Raw genomic sequence first — 15,188 nt, forward strand, 5'->3', positions numbered from 1 at the left:
AGGACTGGTGACCTTCTCCTGAAGGAAAAACACATTAGCTGACATCCTAACCATGTGCACATGTAAAGAGAGACTACCGGCATACACCTGAGGTCTATGCACAACTTCCCCCGGCCCCTCTATGTGTGTGCTGTTGCACAAATGGGTGAAATATCGCCATTCTCTCCATGCTCTAGAAGTGCTGTGAAAGAGCATTTCTTTTTCAGAGAAGTGTTGACCCCCAGCAATGTGTTTTCTCTCTTCCCAAGTGCTTCTAGAGTGTGGATAGAGTGGAGATATTTTGACTGCTTGTGCAACAGTGCACACAGAGAGGGAATGGGAGAGTTGCAGGCAGGCCCCAGTTGTATTCCTGCAGTCCCTCATTAAGCATGAACTTTGTTAGTCAGGATGTCAGTCACTGATTCTCTATAAGCTGTAGGGTTGCCAGATCCAGATGTTGAAAAAGGTTGATGTCCATCACCAAAAAAGTGGAAATAGAGAGCGCTTTTCACACACACAAAAGTATCATATATGCATAGTGTGATTAAAAAATTGCATGATTTGAGAATAAATACAGCTCACCACTGCGAAGCTGATGACCAGGTGAGCTGTATGTCTGCTCAGTCTGCCGTTTAGATGCAGAGTTCTCAAGCCCCCTGCTTCATAACTGTAAATTCATCTCCTGGTTAGGTTTACCACAGATACAGTCCTCTGTCCTCCTCCACCATGGGCAACCCATCCTACTCTCCCCAGCCAGGCCGGCAATGCTTGGCTCAAGGCAGGGCAGCCTCTTGGCATGCTGGCGCAGTGGTGCATGCATAGCCTCCCACTCGCTTGCTGTTCCCAAAGACCACCAACACTTATATACAGCTTTTCACAGTACATAAAAAGAAAAATAAAGAATAAGATGCTCCTCTGTCCCGAAAGGGTTCACAAACTAAAAAGAAATGTGAGGTAACACCAGCATCAGCCAATGAAGGAATGCTATGCTGGGGTTGGATAGGGCCGGTTGCTCTCCCCATTATCAATAGAAGGAACTCATCACTTTAAAAGGTGCCTTTTTACTCAGTTAGCAGAGGTAGCTTTGAAGTGAAAAAAGTTAGTTAGCTAACTGCGAACTTCTTACTGCCACCCTCACCGCCACCACATGAGGAAGCAAGCTGCACCTGCCAGGCCCACCTATCCATGCTCCTGCATTCTGTGGTTCTGCAACCTGCCACTGAAGCAGAACCTCCACTCTGGCTTCCCTACTGGATGGATGGTCGATCAGTAGGAAGGGGAAGGAGACAGAGGAAAAGAAGCTGCTCATGACAGCAAAGTGTTCTGAACGGATAAAATGTTCCAGCTGCTCCCCAGAATTCCGGACACCACAACACATGCAAAAAAGGTTGTTTGGCTTCCCAAAATAGTTGCATGTCCTCTATAAAGTCCCTAGTTGGCAAACTAATAAGCTGGGAGCTGGTAGTTGTTCATGGAGCTTGCATGTGTGTGGGTGTAAGTGGAGAGTGTACATCAGAACAATAAAAGGTGTGTTTTTTCCTGCTATGCAAGAGGTGGTGTGGTTTTGCAGTCAATGACAAGGGAAGAGTGAAAGTTTCCTGTTCAGGAGGACATGCCTTCCGAAATTTGATTTAGCATAAGGGTTCATGTCCCTTCCTATGGAAAAGATATGTGTGTACATATAAGATATGTGTTAGATATCCCCATATATATATATATATATATATGGTGTGTGTGTGTGTGTGTGTGTGTGTGTATATATATGGTGTGTGTGTGTGTGTGTGTATATACACTGAATAAATAAATAAATAAATAATAAAACACTTCAGAATGTTCTGTGTGTCAACCGTTCAACACTTTTTCACTATGTGACTAAATTGGAAGAAAACTAAACAAAGAGAAGCACACTCTACAGATATATTTTACTGGTATTTGAGCAGCTGGACTGTGAGAGACAGGCATTCTATGGACAAGTGGGAGCTGGTATAGTTTTTATCATGACAGAATGCAAGCAATATTGGCATAACCTACAAAAGTGTTGAAGGGGAGAGATGCAGAAGTCCTGAAGGGAAAAATAAATTAAGGAAAAGCTGTGCAGGTAGAGCAGGATGGTTGTTAGGCCCTCTTGGAAATGTTTTGTAGGCCAATTTTGATTTAAAAATGTTTCCCGTTGTAAAATAAACTGGGTATTATTGGATTTTCCATATAAAAATTCAAAAACCAAAACCAAAAACACACATAGGTTCTGTGTGCATGGTTTCCTGGGATGAAAATTCTAATTCCGGAGCCAGGGTTGTGTGCACACACTCCTACTCAAAGGTCTGCAATAGTTTTTAAAGGAGTAGCCATCTTAGTTTGTTACAATAGAAACAACAGTCTTGTGGCAACTTAAAGACCAACAGTTTTTTCTGGTATAAACTCTTGTGGACTAGAGCCTCCTATACCATTGATCATGCATACATGAGGAGTGCCCAAAGGACAGAATTCTAGGGATGTGTAGAATGTTTTGACAGCTAAAAGGTCTTGACTTGAAAGGGGCCATTCTGAATATTTAGAGTTCAAAACAGAACACATTATAAATAAAGGGCCTGTTTTGAGCTTGGAGCAGAATCCTGTTTTGACTGAAAAGTTTTGACATTCTGAATGCCATTTTGGAGGTCTGTTTTCCCCTTGATGATTGGTTTTCTGGCACTGGCTTCCAACTGGCTTGCAATCTGCTTGCTGGGCAACTGTGCATCCATTGGCTGGGGGGAGGAAGGAGGAGGTGGAACACAAAAGGAGGGAATTTTAAAGGGACTGGGAGGCATAGAGAGCCCTTATAGTGTGCCTGAAGAGGATACATCAGGAGAGGAGGAAGGAAGGTTTAATTCTGTGGTTTTCTTTTCTCAGCACTGAGTATAGTATGCTGTGTTATTGCTGCTATAACTATCTGGTTTTGCTGAATCTCAGATTGACAAAGGCAGAACTTGAGTGCCTGCCTGCCATGAATTGTGGTTTGTTCTTTTGTGAGATAGTGTTGTGGCAAAAAAAGGTACAATGGCAGTTCTGTGTGTGTGTGTGTGTGTGTGTGCGCGCGCTTGGGTAATATTTCTTGGTAATTGCTGTGATGAGCTCTGTGTCTGGCCTTGAGACTAACTTGTGCTTCACTCACTAGGGATGTGCATGGAACTGCTCTGGGCGGTTCGGTTCAAATTCAATTTGAACCAAACTGTCCAGTCTGCGAGTCGGTTTGTTAGAACTGGCCAGTGGTTTGGTTTGGAAACTAGAACCAGGTTGAACCATTTCAACCCAGTTTTGCATGATTGCAAAGGGGAATCCGGGGGAAATCTATGGGGTTGGGAAAGGGTGTGGAGTCATTTTATGTGCCACAGTGGTGGTGCCACTCCTCGGCGGCAGCTCCCCTAGGATCGCCAGAGCTCCCTCCCATCAGTGTGGGCTGGTGGTGGCCCGGTTCAGAGGTCTGAACCAGAGGCCCAAACTGGGCCCCCACCAGCCTTCGTTGATGGGGGGGGACCGCTGGTGAGGCCTAGGGGAGCCACCTTCAAGGAGCTGTGTCACCGTTGCAGCGCATAAGGTGACCTACTGTCCTTCACCCTTTCCCAACCCCATAGAGTTCCCTCTTTGTTTGTTATTCTTACCAGCTACCCCTTTGAAAGCATGCAGAACCAGCCAAAACTGTTCGATCTGAAATGGGCACAGGTCAGCTCAAACTCGGTGCGGCCCCACTTTTTGGAGGGCCAGGCTGGTTTGAGCTTGAACTGGTTAAACCTGGCTGGTTTGGATAGAATCCAGTTTGATTTGAACTGGTTTTGCACATCCCTATTAATCACTCCTCTGGTCTGCTCTGCAGAATGTATTGCAAGGGGTCTTCAGTCAAAATGTGTCTGAAATTGCTCTAACTGAGCTTATGGTTATGCTTGCTGCTAAGTAAGGGTGATGCTGTGGCAGCACTAAGAAGTAATGTGTGGAGAGCCATAATTATGTGTGAGAGAGCAATTTGTGTCAACGATGTTACTGCAGAGCAGGTACTGTGGCTGGCACCGGATTCTGGGTCAGTGATTCTTTTTTGGCCATTTTTGGACTGTGTTGGGAGGAAAAGGTTCCCTTTTACTGTGTGCTTCTGCAGTGCTTTTAAAGGCAAGGTTGCAAAATGCATTGCAAATTGCAATGCAAATGCACTCTGTGAGTGCAGCTTGTTCTGGCTGTAGGGAAAAATGAGGTAACTTGAAACACCCCATTGTTCCCCATTGGTAGTACCAATGGACCCCAGAGTGGGTTGTGTGGTAGGGCATGATGGGCCTAACCAACAAAAGAAATGGGCAAGCAGGCAATCCTATGAGGGGTTTGGGGAAAGGTCAAATTGCCCACTTGCCCATTTCTTTTGTGGGTTGGTTGGTAGGTAGCACCCATCATGCCCCACCATCCAACCCACTTTGGTGTCCCTAGGAGCTACACATGAGGAACAATGGGGTGTTCTGAGTTCCCCATTGTTCCCTATGGCTGAATCACTTGAAATGTTTTGAGTTTGTTCTGTCAAAACAGCTGGCTTGACCACTGTTTCGACTGAACATTTTGGCTGTTTTGTATTTCATTTTGAGTTTGAAACAGAACACAAAATCTGTTTCATGCACATCCCTACAGAATTCAGCCCTACCCACTCCATCCTCGTTGTAAACAGATGGTCAACAGTACTGAAGACAACTTAACTAATACTGTGCACCTCTTTACATGAACATTTCCTCTTGTTGGATTGGGGAGTCAGTGTTCTTATACTGGAAAATAAAACAAGCACTTGGTATATGCCACTAAAATTCAGAGAAGTAAAACTTTGCTTATCTAGTTTTTCATTTTTAACACTGTACCATGCTAGTCAAATGAGGCTGTTCTCACGAGCAGCCAAGCCCAGACTTGGCACCAAACCCAGCTTTCAAGCCCAGCTTTTAGCCTCGGTTAAAGGAGCAAGTGCTCCATTAACCCAGGCTCTGGGAATTGCAATCCATGCTGACACAAAAATGGGGCACCTAGAGCGCCTGTCCCTGAGGGAATCTCCCAATGCACCGTGTTCATCATAGGGTGCACTGTAGGAGGCCTCTGGAATGCTGCGCTGTCTGCCATGGCGATCGTGTGTGCAGTGGCACAGTTGGGGCTAGTTCTAAATTGTCTGCAGGGAAGGTAGGCTTAACCCTGCCTCTCCCTCGCCCGCACACCTGAATGAAAGGCCCCCATGTTTAAGTACACTTTACTAGGACAATAATAATTTCAGAACCAATTTCTCTCAAATTTGTGTTTTTTAACCCTATTAAAAGATAGACTGAACTATTGATTAGAAGTTCGTTTACACTCACACACACACACACACACACACACACACACACACACACACACACACCTTAAGATGAAATCTCCCATTAAGTGCCCATCTCTTTTTGTCAACACTGAGAAAGAGGAACAGGCAATATTTCATGTGACTATACTTCTTCCTGTAACTGAGAAACTTTTATTTTATTGCCTTTTATTGGAAACGTGTGGCACAAAGTGAAAAGCCATAAGATTTTCTGCAGTTACTTTGAGTCAAATGTGCTTTGCAGAAGTGAAAATGGTTCAGGAATACCACTGTAAAGCACACAGCTGTAAGTCAAAGATACCATGTTGAGAGAAGTGCAGATATTTTTCACATAACACAGACAGGCTAAAATGGAACAGGGGTAATAATTCTATCAAGCAAAACAATGCCTTATTTTTATGAGAGGAAGGTTGTTTTGTGTTTCCACACCATTGGCATCATATAAATGTCAAATGTTAGCAACAACAGTAATAGTAACAGTTTCTCAGTAGAAGCTAGTGTCTAGTAAGCCAAAATGCTGTCATATTTTTCAGGAACAGACTAACTACAGCAAAACCTTACTATTTGTGGAGGATATTTTTACTTTTAAATAACATTGAGGTTAGATAAGGCTGAGATTATGGTCCCATCTACATTTGGCCCCAAAGGTTTCTCATTTAACTGGAATAATAAAGGACATTACCTGACTGATGCTTCTAATCTTGTGATAAGGAGCATGGGCACACATGTTCGATTGTCCCTCCTGGCATGCTGGTGTGTGCCTTTTCATAATTGCATGGGGGCTTGTCCAAATCAACCTGAATCACAGTTTTCCAAGCCATTCCTTAATGTGCAAATTAAATAATACTTGTAGTATTATTTTGTTTGGATGTTAAAGGGAGATTTGTTTGAGCTGCCTCCACCCACAATTATGTGGAGATGCGCTGGCATTGTCTGAACCAACTGCCTGATCAAACAGAAGCAAAAGCCAATAACCATCAGCACAAACTTCTCCTAATTATCCAGTAAAATAGATTTTGAAGCAAGTAATTACTCAGATAAGATAAAGCATCCAACAAGAATACAATGTGTTCCATTTAAAACATGCATATTTAAAGAGGACAGGTACTGGTGATGGGCAATGTTCGCCAGCTACTTTAATTTACTAAATTGCTTTACAAGGTAAACAACTAGCTCCAGTTTAATTTATTCAGTTTATTCCAATTAGCAGGTGATTAGGAACTGCAGGACAGGGTTGTCTGGATGTGCATGTAAGAGAGATGTCCCCTTCTAGGAAAAAGAATGCATTTTACAACACCTGTTAAATCTAGGGAGGGATTTTATCAAGTTACTTTGAAATGTCTTCTTTTTTCAGTGGTGTAGCTTTTGAGCACAAAAGGGTATGTATTTTTCACCTTTTATAGGTGTATATAGCCTGAGAACTTCTAAGTTCTGTTATTCATCCACTGGAAACTCACAGGAAAGGTGTCAAATCTCAGCCTCTCTATAAAAGCAAAAATATTTTCCAGTCATTATGTCTCTGTTTTCACTCAGCGTGCACAGACCTTTCTGTGCTTTGATCAGTTCATTCTGAAACTGGAGTGCCTTTAAAAAAACACCCCCCCCCAAACCAAAGAAAAAGGCACAGAGTAAGCTGTTACTGAGGTAGAAGGAAAAATAATGTGAACTTTTCTAGTTCTTCCATCATTAGCAAGTACTCCTGTGCTTGATAATTATCTTAAGTAAATGATTGTCAAGCACCGGAGTACTTGCTCCATGTTCTAAAGACTAAGCTAGCATGTATGCAGTTCAGAGCCTTTCATACTGTGATGTTTTCTCTTGGGAACTCTGCTTTGGGAGCTTTTGAGACCAGCTGAATTGAGTGCTTTCAAGGCCAGATGTTTAACTGGGTCAAAAAATTTAGGACCCACAGAGAGCGATTCACTGATTGATTTGGGATGCTGCTAGTTATAGGATGCTGAGTTTGTGCCATTAGTAGTATGATTTGTTTTTATTCTGCAGTAGAGCCTTGAAATTTCATGAACCCTTTGCCATATCTATCTATCTATCTATCTTTTGCAAAGTATTGACATATCAATCAATCAATCTTTATTATGGTCATAGACCAGCACAGGTTATAAAACAGTAATACTATACAATAAATGCTATATAAAAGGGGGGAAAATGTTACAGTATTACGGAGATTGAGATTGATATAGCACATAAGGCTGAGATGGGAGGAGAGAGAGAGAGAGAGAGAGAGAGAGAGAGATTAAGGCTATTTCCTGGTCAGACCTCAGCTGAAGACAAGGAAAGAAGATGACGTCGGATTGGTAAGCTCCCCACCACCACCATCGAATGACCCCCTGTGGTGTCCACAGAGCCCTGTGGTTTTCTTTGGTAGAATACAGGAGGAGTTTACCATTGCCTCCTCCTGCGCAGTATGAGATGATGCCTTTCAGCATCTTCCTATATCGCTGCTGCCTAATATAGTACCAGTAGGGATTTGAACCGACAACCTTCTACTTGTTAGTCAAGCATTTCCCTGCTGCGCCACTTAAGGTGATAAGAGATGGAAATCCCACAGCTTATGAAGGTAATCCCACGTCCAGAATATACATGCTTCAGCTGACTCATTTAAAAAAGGCCAGAGGTGCCTTTTATCAGCTTCAGCTGATACGCCAGCTGCGTCAATTTCTTGAGATAAATGACCTCAGAACAGTAATACATCTGCTGGTTTACCTCCAGACTTAACTACTGCAATGCACTCTATGTTGGGCTGCCTTTGTATGTAGTCCGGAAACTGCAGTTAGTCCAGAATGTGGCAGCCAGGTTGGTCTCTGGGTCATCTCGGAGAGACCATACCACTCCTATTTTAAAAGATCTACACAGGCTGCTGATAAGTTTCCGGGCAAAGTACAAGGTTTTGGTTATAACCTATAAAGCTTGGGCCCTGGGTATTTAAGAGAACATCTTCTTTGCTATGAGCCACACCGCCTATTGAGATCATCTGGAGAGGTCCATCTGCAGTTGCCACCGGCTCGTCTGGTGGCTACTCGGGGACAGTCCTTCTCCATTGCTGCCCCGAGGCTTTGGAACACACTTCCTGCTGATATAAGAGCTTCCCCATCTCTTACAACATTTCAAAGGGCAGTCAAGACGCATTTGTTCACCCAAGCTTTTAATTAGATATTGTTTTAATTGTGTTTTAATAGTTTTAACTTTTTAAATTTTAATTGTTGAAATGTGTTAATCTTTTTATTGGTTGTTTTTTATTGTTTTGTAAACCTCCCAGAGAACATGTGTTTTGGGTGGTATAAAAATGTTAAATACAATAAATAAAATGTTTAAAATCCGTTAAATAAAAATAATAAAATAAATAAAAACTACCTAACTGGGTACAATACACGCTTTAAATGAGACATGCTTAAATTCTACTTAGGAAAAGAACTGTTGGATAAAAGTTGCCAAGATTGCTTCTACTGGGGATGGAAGAGAAGCCATCAAAAATAATATGCCTTAAGTTCATGTTTTGTTAGTACTCAGAAATCCCAAGGAGTTCTTCTGTTCAAAGGGATCAAATAACACCTCAAATAGGCAACTGGTATTTCACTGAGTTATGTCTAAAAATTATCAAAAGGAAAACCAGTCCAAAGAGCTTGCAACATCCAGATGCGGAAAAGTAAAATAATGAAGACCACAAACATACCTTTAGGAGCACAATAAAAAATAACATCAAGCAACAACACATCACAGTCAATGATCAGTTGATATACAGCCCAGTGTAAAAGGAGCCCATTCTTTATGGTCTCTTCTCTCAAAAGCTACATTGGTTTGGTGCACAAAAATTGTTTTGATGCTAGATCTAATTTACTATGTGGCTTACAACAATGTGAAGCAGGGTGAGCTTGGGGAGTGTATGCAGGAAATCTGTAAGGTGCTAAATTAAAGAAAAGCGAGTCAATCAGCTGGATTGCATTTTGAGGACCCACAACTGACTGCATAATCTGCTGAATCCTTTCCAGAGAAACACAGCATACATACTAGGCCAACCGTGAGTCTTTGCCTAGACAACTGCTGGATTCTGGCCTTGTCTATAATGTTTACCAATGCTTTCTTGCACAATCTCACATTATTGCTTCTTCCCAGTGTCTCTGTTTTCAAATGTTAGGAGGGGAAAACAGCTGTTGGACAGATAGCATAGTGCAGCTCTGCTTAGTCCCCTTGCTAGACCTGTCCAGAATCTTTTTCAAAGCTCCAAACCAATTTAGCTGGGGCTCCTACCTCTAGCCATGCTTCATTTCTGATTGTTATCTATGGTCTAGGTCCAAGAATATTGCAAAATCTCACATGCTCTCAACTGTAACGCCGCAACGTACATGTACATTTAAATGCTAGTCAGTGCAACAAACACTATCATATGTATTCAACTGGATTTTTTAGAGTTATTACTCATGGCTCATGGCTGATTGATCTTACCATTCTAGGTGGTTTTCTACAAATGCTGACATGGGACTGATTTGTACAGTATAAGTGTCATTGGCTGAATATTCAAACAGGCCATAGTATGGATTGAAGAGCTCCTGAGATAGAAGGAAGAAGAACTCTCGAGATGGACCACTGTAGTCTAAGCTGAAAAGAGAACACAAAAGGCCAACACGGTTACTATTCATGCATGTTTCATGTCACAGGGAACCACTGCCTTCTGGTCGGTCCTATGCAGATGAGAATTATATATATATATATATATATAGAGAGAGAGAGAGAGAGAGAGAGAGAGAGAAAGAGAGAGAGAGAGCTGTTTCACAGTGGCAGCAAAATCGAGGTGGCTGTTAGTTGGTTAGGTTATTCCTTGTCTAATGGTTTTACTGTTAACTGCAATTTATAAATGATCTTCTCTATCATCTAGATTATAAATGATCTCTGTTATGCAGGGTTAGAGGTCCATATCAATCTTATGGCTAAATAAAATAAAAGTGACAGCACATATTTAAGATACTTCGTGAGTAGATTTTAACTCTATCTGAAGCCTTTGAAAAGGTGTTGGGGTGTATCTCACCTCAAATTCAAATGCAAGTGTTCATTCTTGTTAATAAAACTTTGAAAATGTGAATTTAAAATTGTTTAATTTGCAAACTGTAAATTTATGGTTTCACAATTTGGAAATCATGATTCTGAAATCTGCTATTCGTGTGTGTGTGTGTGTGTGTGTGTGTACACACTGATTCTTTACGTACACAGAAGGCCAGTTCAGTTGACACAACAAACAGTTACTTTTCAAATCAGAGTTTAATCCAGTTTCACATCGTGCTTAACTATGGTTTATAAACCACAGTCAAACAGCAGCCCCAGGTTTGGATGAAACATGGAGCTATGGAGTATGATGTCAACCAGGATGTCAACGTCAAAGTCCTATGATCAAAACGTTTTTTGATTACAGAGATATGGGGATGGTGGTGGGGGCGGGGGGAAATGCAGGCTTGGAAGACTTCAATTTGTATTCCCAAGCCAAGAAACCATAGTTTATTGGGTCATGTGAACCAGCCCAAATTGTCTCATTCCTTTGAAATGAATGGGAAAGCCACAGCAGGCCCTGGAATTCCATATGTGTGTTGCAGCTTTGATACTTGCAAAGTTCTCTAGATACGATTGTGGCTAATCATCATCTTCACAACAATGAAGAGGAAAAACATACTTTAAAAAATTCCTCAGACTATGTGGTAACTGTATTCTGCAACATATTCCATTTGAAGTTCAATCCATATGTTCAATCAAACTACATAAGACACATAGTTTTGATCATTGTACTGAGAAAATCAAGGGCTTCCATATTTACAATTCATTATTACGGCTACCTACCCTTCCTCTCCAACAAATGTGACGTAGAGTTTGTTTCTTTGGAGCTCCTTCCGTGAGTAAGCCATCACCTGATTAAAAGTGCCTTCCAGCAAGTGGTCACGCCGTATTATTAACCTGCAGAGGGGTACGGAAGAGTGGAAGTATGGAAACTGGGATATTTTTAAAAGTTGATATTTTAAAATTATTATTATTTCTTATGACCAGAGAAAGTCATTACTTGATCACACTGTCAAGAATAAACAGAAAATAGTCAAGTTCTACCCCAAAATAAGGTTTTGGAACACTGCTGAAGCAGTGATGGGAACAGTTATAGGTTCTGTGGCAAGTACACAAAGAGTTCCCGCACTTGATGCTTCTCTGCTGAAAACTGACCTCTCTTGGAGGCTTTACACACATGGCTTTTAATTCAAATCCACTCCGGATTGGAGTGTACCAGTCCACATATTAGTTGTATTCACCTTGATGTATCATGGACCAGTACAGACCAGTACCAGTACAGCGAGGCTGGGCATTCTGGCTTAGCCCAAAGTGTGTCCAGCTTTTAAAAATCCTGTATTTCCAGCAGTTTTTGAAGAAAACCCAAAGTTTTCCTTTGATGTGCGGAGGTGTAGTTGCCGACAATTCAGCTTACTTGCACTTTCGTGGTTTTAAAAAGAAATCTGCTGGGTGGATTTCAGGACATCCACCCAGGTGTCAGCAAATGAGAGCTTGACAGCTCAGCCTGGTGTGTTCTTTGAGGGATTTTCAATTGCAGGCGCTGGAGGCAGGGGGAGGAGTTGTGGCAGATATTTGGAAGTTGTTGCAGATATTTGGAAGCTTAACAATGGAGACTGCAGGTTGGGGTTCTGTTCACTGTTGTGGACATCCGGCTGGCTGGCAAACTAAAAAAAAAATTAATACTGAAGGGAGGTGTCTCGCGCCTCCTCCTGGGATGTGATTGGTTGGAGGAAAAAAATTGAAACCAACAGTGGGAACGCACCTAGGAGAAAGATAGCAAGGAGCGCAGGAGAAGCCCACAGTTATGTAAACTGTCAATTTAATCTCCAAAGTAAACATTTTGAGGATCTGCTGCAAAGTAGATTTCCTCTTCAGATACCCTGAGACATAAAGCCATGTGTGAAAAACCTCTTGGACACTCTTTTTCCTTAGGAGAAGCAACTGTAAGAGTTTATATACACCCAGCTCTCTACTTGCATGTAATGTGTTGTCTGGCTCTAAGAACCCATGAAAGTAAATATAAACAGAACATACACACTGTATTTTGTGTGTATATCCCATGGTTTATGCAGTTTTTTGCATCACACAAGGGGTGATGTGGGGATCTAAGAGGGTGCAGGTAATACACCAGTTATTTTTCAAGATACGTAGTTTTGTAGCAATCCTGCATGAAGCACTTAAAATTAACAGGTGATTGTTATGTGTAGTTTTTTCAGGTTGTTGTGTGGTAATATGAGATCAAAAGAAGACAACAGAATCAAATGTGGATGATAGAAGATAAAGGAAATATAAAGGTGTAGGCTGTGCTGATTTAAAACAAAAACAAACATACATAAATGCTCATCTTCCATGGGTTCTATTCAGGTGTGAGTTATATCTGTGTGTATATATGGAAAACTATAACACACAGGGAGGCTATTCACACGCATGGAAGAAACAGGGCTAAGGGAGCCCAGCCCAGTTTCCCCCGCGTGTGTGAACTGTTGGGAGTTGTGCGGCTCCCGGCAGTTAGCCCACTTAATTGCCCCCCCCTTAAACGAGGTTAGCGGAGTGAGTGCTCCATTAACCCCATTTAGTTGATCGTGAATCACCACAGCGTAGCTTCACACTGTGGTGATTCGCGAGTAGAACCCCCGACCAGGAGGCAACAGCATTACAGCAAGCCTTCCGGCCTCGGGGATCTCCTCAGAATGCCCTGCGCACTCAAGGGGGTCATGATAGGACTTCCGGGGACCGAGTGGCCCCCGATCCCTGCCACCCCTACTGGCTCCGTGATGGAGCCAGTAGTCATGTGGGTGGCCAATCCGGCCACTCAGGGGGGCAAGCCTCTCTTGTGTGGGGAGAGCAGACTTGTCCCGCTCTCCCCACAGAACCCTATTAGGCTTTAAACACCAAACGTGGGTAGAGCCTCCATATATTTTAACCTCTGGGCTTATTTTTATATTTTTACGCAATATTTTACAGAATATTTTGTGTAAAAGCCAGAAATGACGCAGCTGCCCACATTTTTAAAGTGAATGCTTTGGGTAAAACAGGAATTTTTAAAGTAAAAGTCAGCAGCAACATTTTCACTTAGTGTGCTTGAACAGTGCCCCATTTTAAGCACACATGCTCTAGATTCAACCACCAATCATTTCCCAGCAGCTGAAGCTACTTTCAAATATTCCTACTTGAGGAAGATGGCAGTTTGGTATGCTAGGCTGGGAAGGACTAGGCAGTCTGCTGCCAACTCTCCCTACCTCTCCTTGCCCCAATAAACCCAAGCCTCTGTGAACTCCTGCAGTCAGGAACTGGCTTCACTTAAAGCAGCTGACCTCAACTATCAAACAGATCATCAACATTCTACAAGCACTGTCCCTACATGAGTGTCTCTCCTTTCAGTGGCCTGCCCTACTCATCATGAATGACCATAGATCACCATTGGTATATTTATATGTTGGCTTTCCCATTGTTCCCCTGCCTTTATCTTCCTCTGCCCTTTACACTGCAAATCTTCCTAGCAGGGATCAATTTTAATCTTTTATGTTTATGATGTTATTATTTGTCTTCTGGACAGAGCTAACTAAATCACAGAAATCAATAATAAATACTCACTTAATTTTACCAGGACCTTGGCCATATCCTTTGGCTTCTAGTTTTCGGTAAAAATTGCGAAGTTTGGCTTCAAAATCTCTCCTGTAAGGAGAGGGTGCCCTTGCACTGGCACGCTGCAAACCTGATAGGGAAAACAGAAGACAAGTTTTAAAGAGGTCTTGCTACTCATATAGGCAGTGTTTTCAGTGACAATTTGCTAAGAAACCTTAGGCAAGTTCAGATGTTAGTGTGTCTGTAGAGAGCCAGCATGTGAGGAAGTGAACAAGAAGACACTGGCTAGCCATGCCTCCTACACCATCACACTCCCTGGCCATGCCCCAGGCCATTTTGGGCTCTCTTCTGCAGAGGGCAGTGGCATCTGCACACTGAGTGGGGGATGCTCCCCATGGTTGTTGCTCCCTGTACAGATAAGTGCTGAATGCACAGAGGCCTGGGGGCAAGGCTGGTGAGTGCATTGGCACAGGCTGTGCATGTGGTTAGCTGATACACTCTCTCATAGGTCTGCTCTCCATAGGGAATATAATGCCTGAACAGGGTTAGCCTCTTCAGTAGTATTAAGCAAAATTCATAAAGGGCCCCATGCACAATCATCATTATATTTAAAAGGCAATGCACAGTTGTGTTCCATTTTTGCATCTGGGCCTGGTTCAGCAAGCCCTCATGTAGTCACTTGCGGAAGCATGTATGGCTGCTGGTGGGCTTGTGACTAGGCTGAGATGGCGTGAAGTTGCTGATGGAATGAACTGGCGACTATACAAATGGCCACTGTAATGTATGCAATTGCAATGGCACAAAGAGCAGGATGCAGAGTGGCTCTTTTAGGGCTCATGCATCACTTCCTCTTGGTCAGGCCACCCTTCATACCTGATAGTCCACTTACCCGTCAGGTTGCTGCTATGGAGTAATCCCTGTTAACATAATCCTCATTAGGAGTCCCTAACATCCCATACTTTCCCAAGTTGTTGTTATTCTTACTATTATTTGTATTCTTACTATTATTTATATACCGCTTTTCAACATAAACGTTCTCCAAGTGGTTTACAAAGAAAAAGAAGATTGTCCTCAAACAGAGGTGCACCTAGGTAATTTTGGAGCCTGGACCTAAGGGCCTTTGGAGGCCCCCCTCCCCTGGAAATTAAGCATCACCATGCTAGGCTGGGTGACCACACCACCCAGGACAGACTTAAGAGGATTTGGGGGCCCCCCAGGGGCTATG

General features: G+C 42.6%; 1 protein-coding gene across 7 annotated transcripts in view; it reads right to left on the reverse strand.

Moving 5' to 3' along the window:
• HECW1 (HECT, C2 and WW domain containing E3 ubiquitin protein ligase 1) overlaps nt 1-15,188 on the reverse strand; it is a 332,618-nt gene that overhangs the window by 24,556 nt on the left and 292,874 nt on the right. For all 7 annotated transcript variants that reach the window (XM_053261886.1, XM_053261892.1, XM_053261891.1 and 4 more), the window contains 3 exons: nt 13,973-14,093; nt 11,162-11,275; nt 9,782-9,934 (listed from right to left, as the gene is read on the reverse strand). In XM_053261886.1, coding sequence (XP_053117861.1) covers nt 9,782-9,934; nt 11,162-11,275; nt 13,973-14,093 — 388 coding nt within the window. The remainder of the gene's footprint in view (nt 1-9,781; nt 9,935-11,161; nt 11,276-13,972; nt 14,094-15,188) is intronic.

This window comes from Hemicordylus capensis, chromosome 6 (genome assembly GCF_027244095.1).
Source record: "Hemicordylus capensis ecotype Gifberg chromosome 6, rHemCap1.1.pri, whole genome shotgun sequence".
Lineage (NCBI taxonomy): Eukaryota > Metazoa > Chordata > Lepidosauria > Squamata > Cordylidae > Hemicordylus > Hemicordylus capensis.